The following is a 24,692-nucleotide window of genomic DNA, read 5'->3' on the forward strand; positions in this document are numbered from 1 at the left end:
CATCCAGTGCCAGAGAATACCATAGGGAGTTTCTGGCTTTTTGGCGTATCTGTAATGCGATGTTTTCTCCAAGTTCTTCTGCTCTCCGTACAACAGAAGTTGCTGAAAGGCTGATACTTTCAAAGAAATTGTCTTTTTCAGGACACAGCTCATTTGCTGCTTCCGTCATACACTCTTTGATGAAGTTGCCGTCAATAAAAGGTTTTCCTCGCTCTGCCATCCTATGCACTATTTTGTAACTTGTACGAGTGACAGATTTATTTTCAGCAAACTTTCTCGTGAAGAGATTCTTTTGAGATTCAAAAACACGTATCATGGATTCAAATTTTTCAGAACGGAACTTTCCTGAAAATTTCAAATATGTTGATCGATGTTTTGTTTCATAGTGACGCCAAAGATTGTACTCTCTTAAAACGGCAACACTTTCTGTGCATATCACACAAGTAGCTTTCTGTTTTCTTGTTTCCACAAAGAAGTGCTTTTCTCCCCATTCATCATTGAAAGCATGACACTCAAAGTCCACTTTTCTTCTTTTAAAAGCAGTCATGAAAAAAAAAACAGGGTCTGAAAATGAAAAACACAGATAGCTGTGAGAAAAGTATTGTACTGGTCCAAGAACGCACAAACAAAATATATTGAAACGTACCTTTGCCACGAAACTTACCTAAGAACGAGTTTCGAAAAGCGCATAACCAGACTACTAAGAGAAATGAGCTTGCTGAAGCGGTAACCCAAGCCCGCTAAATTTACAAGACGAGTAGATGGGACAAGGGTTAAGTCTGTACTTGTTTTCGAAATCCTAATGCTTTTATAGATACGTGCCTCGATATGAATAAACGGGCAGCAAGGACGAAAGAAGAATTTTCCTATTGGTTACAAATGCGCGTGACAGCCTTGTTTCTTTTTATCATAACGTCTTGTATTTGTCAGCTTGAAGCGACCATCGGTGTGATTTATTTTGTTATGACAGTCGGATATTTTAATTTCAAGCGGCTAGCTGCTGGCGGGCCGGTCAAAATTACCTCGAGGGCCGTAGTTTGGTGACCCCTGGCCTGCAACATTCAGTTTGTTTTTCTCCTCCATATTTGAGGGTTAAGCAATTGAAAAGTCGAAAGTTCGAGCGACCATGATACTAAAGACGTTCCTTTTTTTTTTTTTTTACGGCTGAGGGTGCTTTATAAGTATGATCGTCGATTACATTGTTCGATATGATTTTAAACAACATCTTTATTGCGGAGGGTGTCGACGATTATTTGTCTTTCCTTTCTCGTGATTTGTGGGCCAAAGATAGAGACGGCTGCATTCTTTGGCGTTTCTCACCTGGTCATTAAGATTCGTGTTCCTATAGGGAATTTCGAATTCAACATCAATATTTTCATGCTTTCTTCCATTAGTGAATTTATTTATTAGTTGGATATTTAATCAGTTCCAAGTCTCTAACCTTGTATTCATTTCTTTTGGTATTCTAACATTTTGTTTGTGATCTCATATGTTGCAAAGTGCTCTGTTTTTAATTTTTCTAATTCCTCAGATTTATTCATAACCTTTTAGTTATTTTATATATTTTCATTTTAAGACGAAAAATAAATAAAATCATTGTTAATTAGTCACAACCGATCAACAATAACAATAAGAGGTGCTTCAATGTGTTAAAAGTTCAGCTGTCTTTACCTGTCCATCTTCCTATCTTTATCAGGCTGTTTTCCTATCTTTATCTATCAGCCTGTCTGTCTTTACCTATTAGTCTTTGTGTCTTTATCTACCGGTGTTCCTTCTTTTTATCTACGCGTTTTCTTGGCTTATCCAACAGTTTTCCTGTTATTATACACCTGTCATCAAGGTACTGTTAATATAATCTATAAGTGTACTCACCCATTTCAGTCTCTTGGTGTTGGGCTTCTCTGTGTCACATTTTAACGATCCACAGAAGGTAAAGTTACAGTAAAGTGTGAATGTTGTATTATGTTCTATTTAATATTATAGAGACAAGTTATGGCAGTATCCGTGTAACAACTTAAATAAATGTTTTTCTTTTCTTTTTGTGTTACGAAGGGAGAAGTGTAATGAGTAGGAACAACTGTGTTAGAATTGAAACAACGTTCCAAACGAATAGTGGGATTGGCCGTCCAATTATGACGCCCCCACTGCTGAAAGGGCGAGCATGTTTGGTGCGACCGGGATTCGAACCCGCGACCCTCGAATTACGAATCGAATGCCTTATCCCACCTGGCCATGCCGGGCCAAATCTGAAAGAAGTTAATTTGTTACAGCGACCCCGTAACAATAAAATCTTTGAATTACAAAAAATAATGAACGACTTAAGGCTTGGGCACCGTATGTTTGCGTTAGGCTTAAAACTAATTGAATTATGAGCCAAGGATAGAACCAGAAACACACATACACTTCATGCTGTATAAACGTGCAAGACACACTTGGATGTTTTCTGATTCTGAACATTGATAAACTGGTTGTGACGTACAACCTTTGATAGTCGTAACCGACAAATTAATCAGTTGGGTGAAGACAGACTCTGCTCGAACTGTGTTTTCTGTTTAAGTTTTCTGGCTGAATACTTCCCTCGGTTTGTTTTACACCATATACAGAGAATAATATGTGGTTAGATTTACAGATATGTGACAGAGTTAATTACATCTTAATACAGTAAAGACAGGTTGAGAGGATTACTGTTAAGTCAGCCTTGAAACAGCTGTTTCCTTTTGGTTCTGACAGACAACATAACGTATGGACGTTTAAACGTTTAATATTGCAACGATAAAAGACAAACTGAAAACATGCATAAAGTTTCTATTTATGATTAGCTGCTTGTTTTAAACAATAGTTTATTCAGAACCAAAATAACCAGATGTAAAAACCGAACCTGTCAGGATTGGAACCTCAGATTCTCCAGAGGCGTGGGTTAGAATACCGTTTGATTCCAATTTCGCACGAAGTCAGATTTTTGGAATAAATGAATCAAACGTGCAAACGGTTCTGTTTCCTATTAAAGTATTTCTATTTTTAAGAAAGCCACCAAGCCTAGCCGTCCCTAATATTGAAGTGATAGTCTAGAAGGTAACAATTAACTCAACATCACCTACCGTCTACTCTTGGGCTGCTCTTTACCAACAAAAAGCGAGATTGACAGTCACATATAACGCTCCGAAGGCTGAAAGGATGACCACGTTCGAGTACGGGTTTCGATCATGTGACCAGTAGATTGCGAGTCTAGGGCACTAACCACCAGGCGATGCAAAGCCCGCTAAGGGATGCACTGTCACTCTTACAACGCACCAATATATTATAGTGCAGGGAATATTTTACAGTATCGCGCGGAATCGAAGTAGATTCCATAGCTCCAAAATCCAGAGATCTACTAGCCCGGACTCAAAATCTATTAGAAAGAGTTGTAAAGTAAACTGTTATGATATGGGGAAAGAGAAGGTTTACAGTGACGTAATATTAAAATGACATCTGAGTATCTGAAGGAAAATCTAATAACAATCAGCGAGTCTTACGGGTCGAACAAGTGTATATGTACATTAACAAGAGGGCATAAAGTTAGGTCAAATACTTTTCCTTTACTGACACGTGCATATAAAGTTCTTCGTGAAGAATGTAACCAGACCCTCTGTCAAGTAATGAAAGTGACTTAGAAGCTGTGGGTAGAGGAAAAGGGAACGTAGACACTTTCCATCATCCGGCTGTAAAACTACAAATCCTTGCTGAGTATTTTTAGTTTATGATCTGTCTCAGTATGGCAGCAGTTTGAAAGTTTAAACGGATTTTATCGGATGATTATTCAATTGCAAAATTGAAGCACACACACTGTGTTGCATCTGGTAGTTTATTACTACAACTGTAACTTTTTAAACGTACTATGTTAGTTCCTTGGGTTGAGTATGTAAAAGTACAGGTTTGTAACACATTGTGTCACTTCGTATTTTTGACTATTATACTGTCTGAGCTGTGTAACAAGTCATCTGACTACATTGCGTCTCCACTGCACTATAAATTACTTGTACTGTAAATAAACATCTTTCAACATTAGACATGATTTGACATTTTCTTTGAGCTAAACTTTGAACAAACACTTGTATTAAAATGTGAAAAAACAACCAACTCCAAATACTCCCTCGATATGAAAGTAATTTCTCATCAATAGAAGGCGCCTCGCACGAAAAAAAAAACATCAGTTCTAAATGTTCGAAATCTGGGTCATATTTTACTCCGTAGTCACAGAGAATGGGGCCCCACAAATGATACAAGAACAATAAACCTGGGTGTTAGTGAGTTTTATGTTAAGGTTTTGAAAATGTATGTGAAAAAGAAAATAATTATGATAATAATCGGCTTGTAATACTCGCAGTAACTACGACCACGATTTGTGTGTGTGTTTATTTTCAGCCCAAAACTATACAATAGGCCATTTGGGCTTTTACATCGAGGGAAATTGAACCTCAGATTATAGCGTTGTAAATTGTAACAATAGCTTTTACCCACTAGAGGGCAGCAGCATCTAGAAGTTTTTATGAAGTCTTTGTCTAATATTTCTTAAAGGTATACCTTTCTTGATAAGAAAAAGAAAATAGTCCTCGTCGACGAAAGGATATTTCAGAAACAAATAGTTCACGTGGAAAATGAAAAAAAAATATGATTTACTAGCACAAATACTAACTGCTTTATATAAAAGAAAAATTTTAATTTAAAAGAGAAAGATAATAAAAATGTTTCGATTATAGAGTCTTTTATTTGTTCCCCTGCCCTCTTGTCAATGAATCAGTTTCTGGATTTACAACAGTAGGATCGGGTTTTATTCCTCACAGGAGATAAGCTATGTAATGCCCGGTGTTTAGCTTTGTTTTAAAAATCGAACGACTCGTTTGTACGTTATAGCACAAAGTTACAGAACAGGAAATCTGTGTTGTATTCGCTGCGAGAATCGATTCTCGAGTTTTAATGTTAACACGGCCTGAAATTCTTGAAACTGATAATTCCAATCAAGCGTATCTTTATGTTTGTGTATTTTTCTTTTGAGAGTCGCATCGACCTATCTGCTGACGACGGGAATCGAACAGCTGATTCTAGCGTTGTAAATCCGTAAACTTACCGCTGTACTTGCGGAAGACCCGACCAACAGAGGCTGTTTGTTAGATATTAAAATGTTCTACAATATTTGTTTCATACAACTTTATTAATAAGACTGAGAACAACGTTTCGGCCTTCTTAGGTTCACTATAATGTAGTCTTTTAATTTGGTGACATCGTATGCTTATTATTTAGTTTGATAATTTTATTTGTTGTTGGCCCTTACGCTTAATTACTGATAAGAGGAAACACAGTCGATCGGCTGCGCTTGTCGTCCACGATAAGGAATAAACTGTCACTCTTATAATGGGCCTACATTTTGCAGTGCAAGAAATGTTTTGTTTATTGTACAGATCTGAAATGCAGAGCTCTACCGTAGGACCAACCTACTCTGTAGATATGTACCATCCCTTCGTACTAAAATGGACACAAATTTAAAAAGACGTGAAAACCTGTTTTAAATCACTCAAATGTAACGGCTTATGCCCAAAATAAACTTCCATAATCACACCAGTATTTACAAAAAATCGGACATGTAAAAGCTACACCAGGGCTAGATGTCCTGAAATATGAATTGAGAGACTGGAGGGAAGGCAGCTAGTGAACAGCACCCACCACCAACTATTGGACTACTGTAATCAAACAGTATGATTTGACGAATACATTTATAAGTCATCATGCTCCCAAGGTGCATATTGTATTGATGTGGCAGGTCGCAAACCACGAATCTTTAAATACACTGTCTGGTACGCTGATCAAACTCTACCCGCTAGAAAGAAAGATCATTCCAGAAAAGGATCAAGTGTGACTAGTGTCCGGATTATGAATCTGAGGATCCACGGTTTGAGGTTCGTTGACGCAAAACGTGCCCCGATTCTTTGGGCCATGTATGCGCTAAAAATTGACGGTCAAGTCCCATTATTCGATTAAAGTAACCCAGAGTTGCTGATGAATATTCTTGGCTGACTGCCTTTCTCGTAGTTTTAGTTGACAAAATTAGGATCGGCAAGTGTATTGTGTAGCGATATCAACAAACAAGTATGAACTGTGTGAAGTGTTAGAATCACAAGTTACACACCGATAAACTGAACACAAACATTTTAATTACGGTCAATTAATCGCTTCTAAAAAGTTGACTGTGTTTCGACGTTACACCTTTAAATATATGATACCATCGTCTCATGCAACCCAGTCCTGGTAATGACGTTGAGGCCTCAATTTGAAAAATGTTTTTAATTGTGTATCGATTTTAACGGTTGGTGCTATTATTTTAATTTACAAAAAAAAAAAAACGCTTTTGGTGCGGTCGCGTTAACACGTTTTAGTGAGGAATCTATAATAAAGTAGAGATATTTCATATTAGTTTGGTACCACCACTGGAACTTTACTGTTCATTTAATACCTGTTACGTGTAACATTCTTTAGATTGCCGAAACTTTACAACTTTATTATTTCTTTCGAGAGGTCAAATTTAACCCTTTCTTTCAACATCTCTAATAGAATAAATCAAGTTTGAAAGTTTCGTCACAACCAGATGATTGTCGGAAACAACCAACATTTAAACATCGGGGTCGTACCTGACTACGTGGTTACGTGCCTAAACCATGAATGCTACGAATTCTGGTTCGACACCTTTGCTTCGAACAAATGCAATCTGCGCCTTGGAGTACTGGTGGTTAGGGCATCTAATCACAAACTGCGGGTTGTAATGTCCTACCACACATGCTCACTCTTTCAGGCGCCAGGATGTTATAAACTTTCGGTCAATCCCACTGTTCTTAGGTAAAATAGAAGCCGGTGGGTGGTGATGACAAGGTACCGCCACTATAGTCTGTCACTGTTAAATTCGCGCAGGACAGTCTCGTGGGGGTTTGCGCATATTTCAGACCAAATCAGAAATTTGGAATTAAATATCCATTCACGAATGTTTAAAAATAAATGAAACTTATCGTTTAACAGTCAAAGCTCTGTCTGTCCACAAAACAATAACTAACACTGCATACATATATTGCTTCCAACCACACATTAACAGAGGCGTTGGTGGTGATACATCAACAATGGTTTCCTGCAGATGGAACGTACTGAGTGACCCTAGTTCTTACTTGTACACATTTGTCACCTTTAACGAAGTGATTCTTGACTGACTTTTTTCTGTCCAACAAATTTAGTCCAATTTTGCGAGCTCTTCAGATAAGATGAAACTTTATAAGTGCCAATAAATGGAGATAAATGTTGGTATTGATAGTTGGATGACCTACATTAGTCGGTTTCTGGCTTAAAATCATTCTGTTGGCAATTAAAACTCTTAAGTATACAGACTAGAAATGAATAGTCAGTCAAGTCCGTGCTATCAAAGAAACTGACTAGAAGTTCATTGTGCTCTAACTCAGAAAATTAAACTATGTATCAGCTAATTATTGTAGCATATTTTAACACCTAACAAACGATGCATCAAATACGTGATGGCAAAAAACTCACTTGACATAAAAATGCATCTCAGGGCAGCTGGCATGGGAATTAACACATACTAATAAATTACAGAACAACGTTTCGATCTTCTTACGTCATCATCAGGCTTACAAAGAGTGAAGAAGGTCAAAACCTTGTTCTCTGCTTTATCCTGAGATAAATTTTTCTTCAAGTGGGTTTCTCGTCATGAAAGACTATAAAAATGTTTTATTAATTACTGTGTTAAACGATGCTGTTATTGTACAAGTTCAGAGTCAAAGAATCAGTTGTATGGTATTTATAACTAATGTTACATAGCTGCTGCACTAAACCACAGTTGGTCTTTAAGATAAATCCTGTTTGTTTTAGATATAGATATTTTATCAAACTATTTTTTATTTCACAAGTTATGAATCAATTTATCTTAGATAAATGCCAATGAGACATTCTAGTGATAAGAGAAGGCGAAAATATCACATACCATGCAGTTGTTCCTTATTATAAAATGTCAGCTACAAGCCCATATGTTCACATTAGTTCTAAGTTGCTGTTAATATACCAGTAACTAATGTTTCTAATATATCAGTTTGTAGTAATATAATACACAATCCTTCTGGTGCATGTTTTTATCATCAAATATAAGGTCATTTCTTGGAAAACAGGCCTTAACATAACTTTAGGTTATTGTACAGAGTTTTCCTGAAATAAACAGTTGCACATCAACCAGAAGGAATCTGTATCCACATTTAAGGGTTATAGGTTTGTAAACTTGTCACTAATTCTGGTTCACTAGAGCATTGTTTTTTCACACAATTGTTTGTTTTCAATTTCAAGTGAAGCTATACGAAGGGCGATTTGCACTGGCTGTCCCTAAATTAACAGTGTAAGACTAGAGGAAAGGCAACTCGTCATAACCACCCATTGCAACTCTTGGGCTACTCTTTTACCAACGAATAGTGGGGTTGACCATCACATCATTAACGCTCTCACGGCTAAAAGGACGACGAGGATTCAACCGGCGATCTTCAGATTATGAGTCGAACGCCTTAACCCAACTTTCCATGCCGGCTCTGTAAACACAGATTTTCCAATGTTTCGTTTTAAGAGACTGACTTCTAACACTATAAAAACGTTTACTCATAAATACTATGTTTACATGACTGTATTAAGTTATACGACTGAATGTTACTTGGCGCCACTATTTTCGTATTAAGATACCCTTGAAATTTCAAATATATTTTAAAATGTCTACTTGGTGATTCTATTACACAGTGAGGTATAAGTCAGTAGTTTGTTTGACATTATCTTATAATGAAAGTATTAATAAGTTTATACAAATTTGTCTTTACTGGTAGGACTCTCGACTCCTAATCTGTAGGTCACGGGATCGAACCCCGTCACACCAAACATGCTCGATCTTTCAGTAATAGCGTTATAAAGTGACGGTCAATCCTTCTATTCCTTTGTAATAGAGTAACCCAAATGTTGGGCTTGGGCGGTCATAACTAGTTGCATTCTCTCTGGTTTCACGTTGTTAAATTAGGCATGGCTGGCGCATACAGTCCTCGTGTAACTTTGCTTGAAATTAAAAAACCAAACAAACGTTACTAGTGTTGTATTATGGGTTTTTAGTAAGAAGAAAAATAGTGGTACAAGTTAGGGGTTTTAATATAATGGTGAATCCCCTTACACAGTTTTAAGATGGGCTCAAACATTCAGACAAATGGTATTTAATAACTGTTTTTTTAAGTATATTATTTCAAAATTAGGAACAGCAAGCGCTAGAAGCCATCTCGTAGCTTTCCGCGAAATTGAATAACAAACAAACATATTGGTATCTCTACCACACACCTGTGTGCTTCACGTCATTACTAAGAAGACCTAAAGATCCGTATTTAATTAACGCCATGTCTACCAAAACAGCTTCCCGCTTGTACATCGGTACGTCTACGGATTTACAATGCTAAAACCAGGGGTTAAATTCACCTCGGTGGGCTCAGCAGATAGCTCGATGTGGCTGTTAGAAGAAAATATACACACACTCCAATCTTCACTGAAGTATACACTGCATACAGTATTTTGTTTTGAACTAACAGAAAAGTAATTTGTCAAAATAAAAACAAATGTTTTAATGTAGGATTATAATAATATTTGATCATCAAAACTTTAGCACCGTCTCATAAGTTCTAAATACAACTATTAGAAAGAATTGTTACCAAGTAAGCGAAAAACTTCGCGAGCAGTGACGTACGTTCATTCAGTGTTTGTGGTCAATAAACCATGGTTCTTTACCTGGAAAATTTACAGTGAAGAAAAATTTGTAAAAATTACTGTTTTTAATAGTGTTGTAATGACGCAATAAACTACCATTCAGTGGATACGATTCGATAGTAAAAAGGAATTATGTATCATAATAAGTGAAGAAGTTAATTATGAAACTTAATAAGGTAAGTGAATCGCGAACTAACAAACAGGCTTTATTAAGTAGTCAATGGAAAGACTGTTTATATTACATATCCTTACAAGTTAAGTGAATCGAAGTTGATTTAACTTACTGTGTTTTACTGAGTTGTATAATATGTAAATTATCGAAAAGAAAACGTTGAGTTTTTCTTATATAGTCTGATCACGTGTATTTGGAATGGAAAGTCAGTAGGTTTCGTGATATATCGTCTCACAATGTAAATATGTTGGAAAACCTAACTGATTTCCTGTTATATAACTATATAGTTGGAGTTATTACATAACTCTATTACTTATCCACTAGTAAGGAGCTCAAATAATGTAATGACCATTATTTTTCTTCGCTAATTATCTGTTTAAACTGTAAAGAAAAAATATATATACAGTTGTCAACTTGTAAAGGTTGTTATCAATGTTTAATATGAAAATATATTATAAATGTAAGAAATATCATATTTATTCAATTACAATTTTTAATATGTTAAATCAAGTTTATTTTTTAGTTTAAAGAATTATACACGTTACTATTATTATTAAGTTACATTTGAAGTTTTCTTTCGGTTTTTTGTAATCGATACAATGTGTAAAACGGTTTTAAAAACAACTCTCTCTCTCAAGGTTACGTTCCCCTGGGCTTCCAAACCTACAGTTGTAAGATATCCTTGGTGGATGGAAGAGCTGACACTAATTTCGATTTGTCTTATTGCTTTATGATAAGCTACATGTTATCTTCCAGTTCTTGATAATTAAAGTATGTGGAACAGAAGTGAGAAAGCATCTGACCTCAATACCCAATTATCTTTTAATTGAATAGTAGGGTTAGATATTTGAAAATGTCAAGTGTGTTCAGTGCCCCTTTGGTAGTTAATTTGTGAAAATACTAATGTGAACCTAGTAAAGCTGAATATGTTTAATTAACCTTACAAATGAGGTAAAAAAAACTTTTCAGTCACAGTTAACACTACTCACCAAACTTCTGTATGGTGATTTATCAAGTGTTTTTGTAGATCTGTTTGTTTACGAAAAAACAACAACAAAAAACACAACTATTTATAGTTGATCTTCATTAGTATTGTTTATATGGAAAACTGAAAGAAAAAATCGCGTTTTTATTTCTCATTTATTTTTTATTTATTTATTTTTGTTATTGTTTCGCGTTATTTGCTGTTTCTGCAACGTGAATGAAAAAGCCCAGGGCGAATGGAAAGCCCTGAAAAACCGCGTTCTCGGGTCTTGTGGAGTTTTTACCTATACAATGCTAGAAGACCAGGCGCTTGTAACTGAAAAGATCACCCATACTGAATTAGATATTTTAGAAGCTGTTTCAATGATCCATGAATGTGAGAAGGCCCGACAAATAAGTTTAATAAAAGAGAAACTAATATGATGTTAAAGCAAAAACTGACACAACCAACTATCTTGCAGACAAAAAATGACCCCGCTAGTACAGCGGTAAGTATACGGATTTACAAAGGTAAAATTAGGGGTTCGATTCCCCTCGGTGGGCTCAGCAGATAGCCTGATGTGGCTTTGGTATAAGAAAAACACAAACACCCATACAATAAATGAAAAGTACACAATAGAAAGGAAAACAGAAAAAGCGGAAAACGTGAGCAAGCCTGCTTCAGGTTTTGATAAAACTAAATCAAAGAAACGCGTTAAGACAATCGTGAATGATGACAAACCTAAAGAGACATTAAACTCTGATTTACTGACAACGGTTCGTATTTTTAAAGTTCTTTTTCTTTATAGTACTCAGTATTATACACCATAAGTATATAACCATTAAAAACAAGAATCTGCTCTTTATATTAAACATTCACTTCATACAAGTTTATTTATACCTACACATATATATATATTGCACTGAGCAACTGAAATATAATGGAATTAATAGTACATTATTAATGCTAATGCAAAATTACTGTTATAAAATAATTACAACCGTTCTCATATTTAATTTCTGTGAATATCTGACATCTTATTATCTGTATCCGGTTCAAAATTCAATTAATTTCTCATTTATTTTACGTTTACGATTAATATTTAGTAGAAGTGAATTCACATTTTTAGAGTTAAAAACATTTCACTTTAATGTAATGTATACTGTGTCAAACTGTGTGACCAATATCATATCGATGTTGCATGCTTACAATCAGTGTTGTAAAGATCCTGAGGCATCCACAACTACTGAAAAAGATGCATTCAGAGAATCCTTAATGTTCAGAGTCATTTGAATACATGTAATTCTTCCAAAAGAGACCTATACATGTTCGATACTATCGAGGTCTGATAAGTCTGTACCCTAGTTAAACTGATCAATCATCTCTTCTTCAATATCATTACACGTGGGAAGACAATTATCATCCATTCAGCTGAAGTCAGAACCAAACGTAAACATATATGACAGCATATTATGTATCGTCTTAATGACATCTGGAAAACTTAAAGGTCAGAGTGTCCATTCGTGATTTTCATTATCACACATACTTCCACTACTGATATAAAAGTGAGTTATTTTGTGTCTTACTATAACTAAAATATACCTTGTCTCAGTAGTATTACCAAACCTTTTGTGTTTTCAACCGTACATACACTGAAATGACGTTCGGTTGCAGCTACGAACATCTGATTCTGTTTTTAACAGTTATCCCATAATTGTAGCGAATCGTTAGATAACAGTAACTTACTTAAATGTGGACTTTATTCTTTTCAGTCCAGTACCAGTGTATTTGTACCATTTTGTTACACGTGATTCCACCATATCTTGTTAATAACACTTTGAGACATTTTGCATCAGTGTTTGTTTTTATAGTCAGCCAACTTTCATTGGTCTTACAGACATTTTGTGAAATTTCCAGCTGTCTTCTTTTGGACTTTACTAAGATTATTGAATATTTTAAAGTACTATATAAACTGTGTGATTTACTACAGTGTTACAACTATGATAAGGCAGTTTGAAAACTCTTCCTCTTTATAGTCATTTGTAGTTCAGATTGCATAACTTTTCATGCTTAATTTATGTAACGTAAAACCTTTATATTATTGTTACTATGTTAAACGTGCAAAAAGAGTTATTATATGTTATCCATTCAAGCCTTTATTGGTGACTTTCAGTAACTTGCATTGAATGATTATTGTATATTGTATATATATATTTATGTATTGTACATTATCAGAACTTGTAGTTGATGTTCTACAATTATATTTAGGTAATAAAGAATAATAATATGAAGCTTGTAGTTCTGTATCGGAAGAAACATCGAGAAATTATACGGTTCTTCTCTCCTTTCTTTATTTTAATTTCACGCAGAGCTACACGAGGGCTATCTGCGCTAGCCATCCCTAATTTAACAGTATAAGACTAGAGGGAAGGCAGCTTGTCATCACCTCCCACCGCCAACTCTTGGGCTACTCTTTTGCCAACTAATAGTGGGATTAACCGTCTTATTATAACGCCCCCACGGCTGAAAGGGCGAGCATGTTTAGGGCGACGGGGATTCGAACCCGCGACCGCATACGAGTCGCATGCCTTAACCCACTTGTCGGGCAACACGGTTCGGTTCTTCTCTAAGTGTTCTTAAAGCCTTTTGTAAACAAAGTTTTATTTCCTCATATTTCTTGGTAAGTTTTTATTAAACAAAATTCACATGACCTTTCATTAAAATTTCTTCTTAGAACGTCCTGTTATATAGCTTGTATAGTATATACGTATATGTTTATAATTCGCTCTAATCATATATTTTGTTGCCTACGCAGTCACATATATCCTTATGTATTTGGTTTTTTCTCAAAATCTACTATTGTTTATCACCACACGAAATGTTTTTTAAATTTATTGTTCAAGACGTACATTTGGCTAAAAACACTTTAACCTCTCAAACGTTCAATGACATATATAATCGCATACATCTCAATTTAAGCAAAGGACTTCAACAGAAACAGTCAACACATAAGTACTGATTTTACGTTTCTGTTATCCTTCACACAGTTAAAGTGGTAGTACAGTTAATGACATTAGTTCGAGATTTAACAGAACAACTCCAATGGATTAAGTCGATAGGATAATGGAACGTAATGCTTAAAACAATGCTTGATATGCACAAATAGCGTATTAGGAAACGAAATTATTTGTACAAAGCGGTTGGTACTAGAGAAACCAGCTACTAACCCTCTAGTAGCACAGTGGTACGTCTACGGACTAGTACTACTACAAACCGGATTTCAATACCTGTGGAAGGCAGACCACAAACACATACTAATATTGTTTACATATTAATATTTTAAATGTGTTAGTGTCCTACAAAACCTGTGTATCATGTCGTATTTTAGCTAAAGTACAAAAGCGATGGAACGATAAGATAAAGCTTTATTTGCACTAAATAATCTAAATGACATTTAGTAAACAAACAAACACACGTAACCGACAAAGTATATTGTAATAAATGTAACTGATTAAATAAAGCTCAACTGGTGCACCGCTGACTGTACATTAAAAAACACTTAGAAATATATTTAGCGATAACAGCAGAATACAACAAGAACAATAAGTACAGAGGTAAAACTGTTTCTTAAAATGTGTGTGTATGTGTGCCACTTTGGATGAAATGTAAAAATATAAATAATTTAATGCTGTTTCATTTGAGATTGTTTTAATTATGCGAAAGTTAACTTAAATGCAGTCCATCAGCTGTTACAGCGGTAAGTCTTCGGATTTACAACGCTAATATCAGAGTTCGATTCTCCTCGGTGGACTCAACAGATAGTCCAATGTGGCTTTGCTGTAAGAGAAAACACACACACACTTAAATGTAATTCAAACCTGCTGACATGTATGTAACAAAGGTTTAAAATAATTTGTTATTTTTTAAACCGTCAACCTATAATGATGGAGTATTCTGAAGCTTCAAAAATAGAATGATAAAAGGAAAATTCTTCATTGCGAGTAATAGAAGCTGTTATACCAAACAAGAGGTTCAGAAGAGATGACGTTCTGCAATCCCGCTGATTAAATGTATTAAGATATCACTGACGAGGCCCGGCATGGCCAGGTGGGTTAAGGCGTGCGACTCGTAATCCAAGGGTCGCGGGTTCGAATCCCCGTCGCCACAAACATGCTCGCTCTTTCAGCCATGGGAACGTTATAATGATACGGTTAATCCCACTATTCGTTGGTAAAAGAGTAGCCAAAGAGTTGGCGGTGGGTAGTGATAACTAGACTAGCTGCCTTCCCTCTAATCTTACACTGCTAAATTAGGGACGGCTAGCGCAGCTGGCACTCGAGTAGCTTTGCGCGAAATTAAAAAACAACAACAAACATATCAATGACGAATGTCGTAAAAAATAAAGAAATCGGGATGGTAATAATGCAGACAAGGTTAGTGTCTCAGAACTAAGTAAAAGGAAAATTTATGTTTTGATGAATTCGGATCTCATGAAACATTCCAGAAACATAAAACATTCTAGAATTCTATCACAAACTATTTTCTAAATCTCAACCTTCCTTTCAACTTCTTGATATAAAAGTGAAACACGAAGATGATCTGGTTAAAAGCTGAAGACGTTTGGAAAAACGAATTTCAAACTCAGAAACGTATTTTTATTGATCGAATGAGAATAAAGTATTTGCAAAAAGTTTTGTGTTGTTGGATTTAGTTTCAAAAATAAATTGCTATTGTGTTACTATTTACGTATTAAAACGTGAATCTATCTTTTAAATTACAGTATTATTATTACATTTTATAATTATAAAGTTTTGTCTTGAGAATTTCATATTATGTAGATCATAGATTTAACGATGATATATAAACTGTTGGCCCAGCATGCCCAAATAGTTATTGCGCGCGATTCATAACCTTACGGTCCTGAGTTCGAATACCCGTCACATTAAACATGCTCTTTCTATCAGCTGCGGTCAATCCAACTATTCCCCAAAATAAAGTTGTCCAAGAACTGGCGATAACTAGCTGCGCTCACTCTCGTCTTTCACTGCTAAATTAGGGACGACTAGCTCAAATAGCTCCTGTGTAGCTTTCTGTGAAACTAGAAAAGCAAAAACCAAACAATGAAAAGTCCGTGAGTACAACTACTTCATATGGACAGAGGTCATGTTTTCAGTCCTGTATGTATGAGTGTGATTGTCAGTTAAATTTCTCAAAACGGCCGATTGCACTTTTCGAGGGTTGGAAAACATTTAGACTGTTATCTAACTGACTAGTTTGTGTAGGGTTAAGGTCACAAAAATACAAAGAAAGAAACATTAACATGGAGATCGATTTTTTCACGTTATTTTTGCTCTGTGACTGAGTCAGAATAGTCACATTTTGATGAATAATGGTGAGCACTTTTAGAATATTATTCCTCATTGTAATATCAAAAATGGTTCTTATCTGGTTAATAAAGACAGACACATGGAGACATTTTCTATTTGGAGTCGAATATGATCAACTCTGCGTTGCGGAAGTGGCTATAGTGAGTGCCTCTTTCGTTAGAAATGCATTAAACACATAACCCTTTCCTCAAACAGAAGCGTGGTACTTACTGTTTTAGGAGATAGCAGGTAAAGAAGGAAGAAACCCCTGTAACTGAGTGCTGTAACAAAATATGCATTCTGTTTGATGGTAACGAAACTAAACTAAACTAACGTGGCAGGGTTCAGTTTAGAGAGAGAGAAATCAGAAGAGTTCTCTCCCCAACCGGGGTGTTCAGGAACGTTGTGGTTCATCTTCGTCCCCTTTCGTGGATTGTTATTAAGATTAAGTGGTGTTTTTTTTTTTTTACTTAAGTTTATTATTGTTATTATTCTTGACTTTTTGGGTGGAGGATGTCTCTCTAAATGTTGTCTTGGGTGGAGGCAAAGGCAGCAGCAGAAAGAAAGGCCGGGACCTGTCCCGAAAGGAAGAAGTTGAGCAGATGTGAACATGAATATAATTCATTCAAATCCAGATCAAATCAAACGGCACAATTCAGGGTCTGGCAAAAGAGATGCCTGGGCTGGGATCTAGAAATCCAATGCCTAAAGATTTTGATGTGGGGGGGTGGGGAAACGGGAGTGCCCCGAGAAAACCCACTTTCACAGGACAGGCGCCGAAAGTTATGCCTGTCGTGTGCCCTGTATCTGAAAAAAAAAAAAAAAAGGAATTCATGTTAATGACATGGATTTTATTTATTTAGATTCTTTGTTGAGTGGATTGTGATTCTTGAAATATGTTGTAAGGTGATATGTATTTTGTTGGTACACTTGATAATTTGTGTAGTGATGTCGTTACTTTGTTTCTATTTTCTGCTTTTAGATAATATTTGAGAGAAAGTTGTTATTCTATCTCTTATAGTTGGTAAATTACTAATTTGGTGTAGATAATTTGTTGGCCTAAATGATGGTAGGCTGAATGCAGATTTTAATATTCTGTTTTGTTGCACTTGGATTTTCTGGAGTGTGTTGTTTGACATATTGTATGTTACTTGACATCCGTACTCTATTAGTGGACGGATGTAAGCCTTGTATATTTGTATAATGGTGTTCGGTGCGCATTTCGATTGTTTACCAGTTATAGTCTTTAGATATGAAATCCTTTTTCTGATTGATGAGTGTATATTGTTTATGTGTTTTTTCCATGTTAGTCTTGTGTCGAAAGTGACGCCAAGGAATGTGATGTTTTTGCTCATGTTAATTGTTGTGTTTCCAAGTGATAGTTTTATTTTTTTCTAGATTTTTTCTTTGCTTCTTTAGTTTTTTATAGAAGGTGATTGCTTGTGTTTTTGTTGGATTTAATTTGGATATAGTTTTATTGACTTTTACTTGTGCTGTTCCATTGGTTAAGAAATTTGAAATCCATTTGACTATCGTGGGATTTATTTGTAGGTGATTTAGTTTGTATATGATGGTGTTGTGCCAAACGCTGTCGAATGCTTTTTTGACATCTAGGAATACCCCGATGGTTACTTGATTGTTGTTGTAAGCTTTGTAGATTGATTCGGTGAGTCGTGTGAGGTGATCTGTTGTTTGTCTATTTTTTCTGGAGGCATTTTGAGATTCTGGAAGGATGTTGTTTGATTCGCAAAAATGGAGGAGACGGTTGGAGATAATTCTCTCCATCAGTTTCCCAAGGCAGCTTAACAGACTGATGGGGCGGAAATTATCTGGATTTGTTCTATTAGTTTGTTTCTTGGGGATCGTCGTTATGATGGCTTTTTTCCACGTGTCAGGGTAATACCCGGTCGCTAGTGAAATGTTTATGATGTTTGTGAGGTGTTGTAGTAGGAGAGTGGAACTTTTTTCAGAATAATATTTGGTATTTGGTCATGTCCGGGGAAGTGTTCTTCAAGTTTTGATATTAATTTTAGTTCGGTTATGGTTATTTTTCTATTGATTGAACTTGAGTATGCTTCTAGTGTCTCGCCAGGGAATCCTGGTGAGAATGAAGCTTGGTTTGTATTTATGAAGTTGTTGACATGGTGTTGGTGTTGTGTGTCGAAATCTACTGAGTTTAAATCGCTAAAAGAGGATTTGTAATAGTCAGCTGATAAGTCAGCTTTCTCTTCGTCCGTCCTTGCGATTTTATTGTTGTGTGTGATATGTGTTTTTGTCTGAAGCAATACTCTTGAATTTTTTTCCAGAATTTTTTTGGATTGTTCTTGGTTTTTTCTAAGTTTTTACAGAAATTATGCCAATTGTTTTCTCTGACTTTTTTAATTTCTTGTTTAATTTTTGTATTTGTTCTATTGATTTCTGTTTTAATGTGTGGATCGCGTGTGACGTAGTGTGTTCGTCTTAATCGTCTGCGTTTGATTATTAGTACGTGAATTTCTGGTGTTAGAGTCCATTGAATAAGTGATTGTTTTCTTTTTGATTTAGGAATTGTGTTTTTTATGGCTTTCGTTATTGCTTCTGTAATTTTATCAACTTAGTTGTCTAGTTCTGTTTTGTTATTTACATGTTCGATTGGATGGGGTAGGTATGAGTCCAGAGAGGCAATAAAAGTGAGCCAGTCTGTTTCAGTGTAGGTGTATGCGGAAGTAGTCACGTACGCCACAGCAGGGTGGCGCGGGTGAATCATACATGACATGGGGAAGTGGTCACTGGTGATTTCATCATGCACTTTAATGTTAGATATTCTGTTAACCATGTCCTTGGGTGCGATGATGAAATCGAGTACATCGTATGAACCGTTAGCGGCTGAGAAGTATGTAGGTGTATTGTCATTAATTAGGTGCATTTTATTGCTAGAGATAAAAATTTTATGCACGATCCTCTGCGTGTGTCTCTGTTACCCCTTAATTCTGTGTGCGGTGAATTAAAATCTCCAATAATAATTGGTTTGGGTTTACGATTAACACATTTTTGGAGGAAGTTAATGTCGATATCTTTGGTTGGTGAGCAATATATGGCTAGAATCGGAATAGTTAGCCGGTTGTTAAAGTGTATATTACAAAAAATGGTCTCATTAATGTTAAATTTAAAGGAATCTTCTGTCGAGAGTAAATGCGATATTTTCGTACTAAAGTAAGCTATTATACCTCTGTTATTTTCTGAGTGAGGTATGCTGTGTGTGATGAATCCGGGAATTGTGGTGTTTTGTTTCTCTGTGCAAAGTGTTTCTGAAACGATGATTATGTTGGCGTTTATATGTTTGTTTATGTTGTATATTTCTATCCTTTTGTCTTTGGGATTTCCTTGGCAGTTGATGTGTAAGATTTTAATGTGTTGTATCATTGTGTTGTTTTATTTCCCTTGCATGAATTTTGAGTGAAAGATGGTGTGGTTTGAGGTGAGGAAGGTTAAAATAATAACTTGGAAGGCTGCAAACAGCCTTGAGTGACTTAAAATGGTAACGCATTTCAGGCAAGACTTATAAGCAGTCGAAGAGACATAGGATTTTGGAATGTCCTCACCAACTTAAAAGTAATCATAACAAACACACACTGGCTGTTTATTTTGTTTCAGATCACGTTATACAATCTTTTACTATTATGTGTTCGAGACTCTCTTCCTGACCCTTGTGATTTCCACGAAGCCATCACCACCTTTTATAGCATCAATTCCTATTGAGCTTTCATAGATGGACTTGCCTCAACAATAAGTCAATAGGTCCATCAGTATTGCGTCTGTAATAACTGTAATTACAAGTCTAACGGCCTGGAGCTATGAACATGAAATCAATAAAGGGTAAAATAGTTGTTGTTGATGACATGTAGAAGAGTGGTCGAGTTACTATCAGGATCTGAAAAAGAGATACAATTATGAGGTGAAGAAGGCGACTCACGTAACTCACCCATTAACTTTAGGGTTTCTGATGATGATGGGTCACTTACAAACTCTAAATTGTAACGACATATTTCATAACGAATAAAGTTAGTATTCCGAAAATTGTTTAATTTAGAAGCTTAAAATCAAGAGAGGTCCACTTCAGTCCATACTTTTGAAAGATAAGCTGGACCTACATCACAGTAATTCTAATTTATTTTAACATCACTGAATTCTGTAACTCGTTATAAATATTTCATAATTAATATTTTATCCAAGACAAATTTGTTTGTTTTGAATTTCGCGCAAAGCTACTCGAGGGCTATCTGCGCTAGCCGTCCCTAATTTAGCAGTGTAAGACTAGAGGGAAGGCAGCTAGTCATCACCACCCACCGCCAACTCTTGGGGTACTCTTTTATCAACGAATAGTGGGATTGACCGTCACATTATAACGCCCCCACGGCTGAAAGGGGGAGCATGTTTGGCGCGACCGGGATGTGAATCCGCGAACGTCAGATTACGAGTCGCACGCCTTAACACGCTTGGCCATGCCGGGCCACATTGACGTGAAGGAAAGAACAGTTATGAGACATATACTTGTTTTGTAAGTCAGAAATATTGTTTATTAATGTTTATTTATCATATATATCTACTAAACAGATGAAAGAGCTGTATTAGTAAATTATGGGTTGTATTCTTAATATAACACGAAGAATAAAAGTACGCCCCTAGTGGCACAGCGGTATGTCTATGGATTCACACCGCTAAAACCGGGTTTCGATACCTGTGGTGGGCAAAGCTCAGACAGCCCACTGTGTAGCTTTGTGATTAATTGCAAACAAATAAACCATGAAATAATTTTAAGTGTTTGCTTAGAGGTAGAAATTGCGAATCATATTTGTACATCATTCACCCTATAATAGTTTTAAGCCTAATTTTGAATGAATTTTGTTCAAGACTTTGGAAAATGAGAAACGTAACAAATTCGTAATGATGACGTGTACACATTCTGTCAATAATTAGCCCTACAACCAGTTACACGTTTTGAAAATAATTCACACACAGAAGTCTTTAAAGCTCTGTTAATTAACTTTAACTTCTATTTTGAAAGTACGCTTAGGGACTGATTCATCATTCATCTACCACTCGATTCCGTCGAGTAACATAGGGCCGCAATCACTTGCAGTTTCATGAACAGGTATTTAAGTGAATAGGTTGTTAGCCCACTGCACCGAGGCGTCCCTAATTTAGGTGTAAGACTAGAGGGAAGGCAGCTGGTTATCACCACCCACCGCCAACTCTTGGGCTACTCTTGTACCAACGAATAGTGGCATTGATCGTCACATTATAAGGCCCCGCGGCTGGGAAGGCGAGCATGTTTGGCGCGACTCGGGAGCGAACCCGCGACCCTCAGATTACGAAGCGCACGCCTTAACGCGCTTGGCCATGCTAGGCCTTTTAGGGACTGATGCATCATGTAAACTCTAGCTATGGAACTCTAAGCCTAACAGTACCGTTTATTCAAAGAAATAACTTAAATATGATAATAATAAATTTAAAATTTCAGTGAAAGAATTAAACCTAATAATGAGTACAATTTATCCCCTTTAATGAAAAATGATTTTTCATATTTTGTTTAAAATCTTTATACATTTATTTAAACTTTTTTGTTAAGCTTACGGAATTATTAGGCTACTTGGTCTTTATTATCCATTTAAACATCGTAAACCTAAGAAGTATTATTGTTTTCACAAGGCCTTCTCAATAATAATAATAAATATTTGTATGTGTGTGTGTGTGTGTGTTTTCTTATAACAAAGCCACATCAGGCCATCTGCTGACTCCACCGAGGGGAATCGAACCCTTGATTTCAGCGTTGCTGTCGTATATAATATACATTCATTAGTCAGCCATTCTGCGATTTTTGTTCAGCTTTGGGCGTGATGGTGAGTAAAACAATGTTTTGTTTGTTTGTTTTGAATTTCAGACAAAGCTACTCGAGGGCTCTCTGTGCTAGCCGTCCCTAATTTAGTAGTGTAAGACTAGAGGGAAGACAGCTAGTCATCACCACCCACCGCAAACTCTTGGGCTACTCTTTTACTACCGAAAAGTGGGATTGACCGTCACATTTTTAACGTCCCCACGGCTGGGAGGGCGAGCATGTTCGCCCTCCCAGCCGTGGGGGCGTTATAAAGTTTCAGTCAATCCCACTATTCGTTGGTAAAAGAGTAGCCCAAGAGTTGGCGGTGGGTGGTGATGACTAGCTGCCTTCCCTCTAGTCTTACACTGCAAAATTAGGGACGGCTAGCACAGATAGCCCTCGAGTAGCTTTGTGCGAAAATTCAAAACAAACAAAAATTATTTAGATTCTGAAAACTTTTAACTCTGTGTTTGTGATTTCTGCTTAATTATAAAGATAATTAACCTCAAGGAAGAATAAAAGAAAATCCAAAAGTTTACTTTAAATGTATCCAGTAAGAAAAAATAAATATTTACTTATCTAACGTCATTTTCTCCAGGATGTGTATTGAAATGTCTCAGAACACATTACTTTTACACGATAGGACTACCGTTTGCTTATGCTCTGCCCATCATGAGTATCGAAAACCGGATTCAGGACGGCTGGTATGGTGTTAACACTTTTACCAAAATAAAGCGGTGAACAACGTTTCGACTTTCTTACATTTTAACTACAAGTTGGTTTCTTGTCATTACGAAAACCGTCTTATTATTGGTTCGAGTCCACAGACATATAGGACTACTGAAGACAGACTAGAAAAACAAAGAGTGAGACACTAAAAGGGAATGGATAAAAGCCTTTTCCCTTTTATACGATAGGGTTATTGAAGGCAGATTACAGGAACAAAATATGAAGGACTAAAAGGGAACGGGTTTCTCATCCTTTCGTTTGTTACTGTTAATAATTAACACTAAAAATCGCTCTTTTTCTTACAATAAATGATAAACTAGTTTTTATTTGTTGTTACAAATGCTACATCATTCAAAATTACATTAAAAGTTTCCATCCTATCTAGTTTGAAAAAATTATCTTTTTTATCGTGTTAGAATACAGAATATCATAAAGTAAAAAAAAATCTGAATAAATGCATAATACAATAGTTTAGTTGGATATGCATTTTTATCCAAATAAGAAAACCTAAGAATATTAATATTTTAATGCTATCAGTGTTGGAAGGAAAGTAAGTTAATTTTAACAGACATTTAATTAAACAATTACACGTGCTATGCACAAACATACAAAACTTACAGCTTCCATGCTTTTCTGTTTCATAAGTACAAACGTTAGCCACAAAGATTCCCTTTGACTGTACGTTTCTCAGAAGCTTAGACACATGTCTGATTGTTTACATGTTATGTTGGTTTTATGAACCTGATGACCGAAGTTACCTTTTGTACCAAAAGTACAAAATAACTTTATATTTAATAAAAATATTTACGTTTTAATATGCACCTTTATTTTAGCGAATGACGTCATCGCTTAATTTGCTTTAACCCAATTAAAAACTTATTGTTAAGTGTTGATATTTAAATTACCGCCAAGTGTTATTCCAAAAGCATGAAATAAAAAAATAATAGTGTTAATAAGCATGTAATTACATAAGATTTAAGTAATTCGTAAAAGAGTAAAAAAAGTTTACTTACGTGGAACCTGCAAAGTTACCAAGGACAGAAATATTCAGTCACACATACAAGGTGTTAAAGTCAGTCACGACATAATAAGATTTGGAATGTGGAAGTTTCACCGTCTGTTTCCTCGTTATTGAAGGTTGTAGAGCAGTTTACGCGTCAATGACGTCAAGCCACGTGAAACAACGATAGATTCAACACAAGTTTAAACAGTAAGTTTGTGAGTTTAATTATTTACCATCTTCTGTTGAAACCCATCTTTCTCGTAATAATTTAGTCATAGAATCAATTCAAAGTGTAATTAATCAAAACGCCGCTCAAGAAGTGTAAAATAACAACAGATAACCAAAACAACTAGCATCCGAGTTTTATTGTGTACAAAACAAGAGTTAGTAAGCCAGTACCTGGTTAGGACAAGGTATATATATATTAATAAATAATACAAAATGAATGTCACTTAGATGAATATCAACAAATATCAAACAAAAGAAGAAAGAACCAGAGAATAACATAATGCTTCAAAAATGAACTATTTCTTATATCAGTATTTTTATATCAGTAGTTATTGCCATAAATCTACATAATCTTTCACAACATTAATATCTGTACGTCACTGCTAGGGGAAACTTGTCTCGGTTTCATAATACATGAGAACTCAAAATTAACGTGCTGTATCTGGAAAGTGAGTTAGCACTTTTACATAATTAAAAATTCATAGTTTAACTAAACGATCGAAAATGTACAAACTTAATGGTAACCGAAACGTCACAAAATAAAACTACAATCTGCTATCTCACAGTAATTA

At 35.7% G+C, this 24,692-nt stretch overlaps 1 protein-coding gene and 1 long non-coding RNA gene across 2 annotated transcripts in view; one reads left to right on the plus strand and one right to left on the minus strand.

The window, feature by feature from the left end:
* Positions 1-13,380, plus strand: part of LOC143243281 (anoctamin-4-like) — a 423,249-nt gene extending 409,869 nt beyond the window's left edge. Inside the window, exon 8 of the mRNA XM_076487133.1 lies at positions 10,615-13,380. Within this exon, the coding sequence (XP_076343248.1) occupies positions 10,615-10,710 (96 nt within the window). The 3' untranslated portion in view covers positions 10,711-13,380. The remainder of the gene's footprint in view (positions 1-10,614) is intronic.
* Positions 13,381-19,891: 6,511 nt separating this feature from the next.
* On the minus strand, positions 19,892-24,403 carry LOC143242648 (uncharacterized). Its single transcript, XR_013023035.1, has 2 exons — positions 23,903-24,403; positions 19,892-20,216 (listed from the first exon to the last, which is right to left on the minus strand). It is a non-coding gene; the product is annotated as an uncharacterized LOC143242648 (long non-coding RNA).
* Between the last annotated feature and the right edge of the window lie 289 nt (positions 24,404-24,692).

The sequence above is a fragment of the Tachypleus tridentatus genome, unplaced genomic scaffold, assembly GCF_004210375.1.
Source record: "Tachypleus tridentatus isolate NWPU-2018 unplaced genomic scaffold, ASM421037v1 Hic_cluster_2, whole genome shotgun sequence".
NCBI classification, from domain to species: Eukaryota; Metazoa; Arthropoda; class Merostomata; order Xiphosura; family Limulidae; genus Tachypleus; species Tachypleus tridentatus.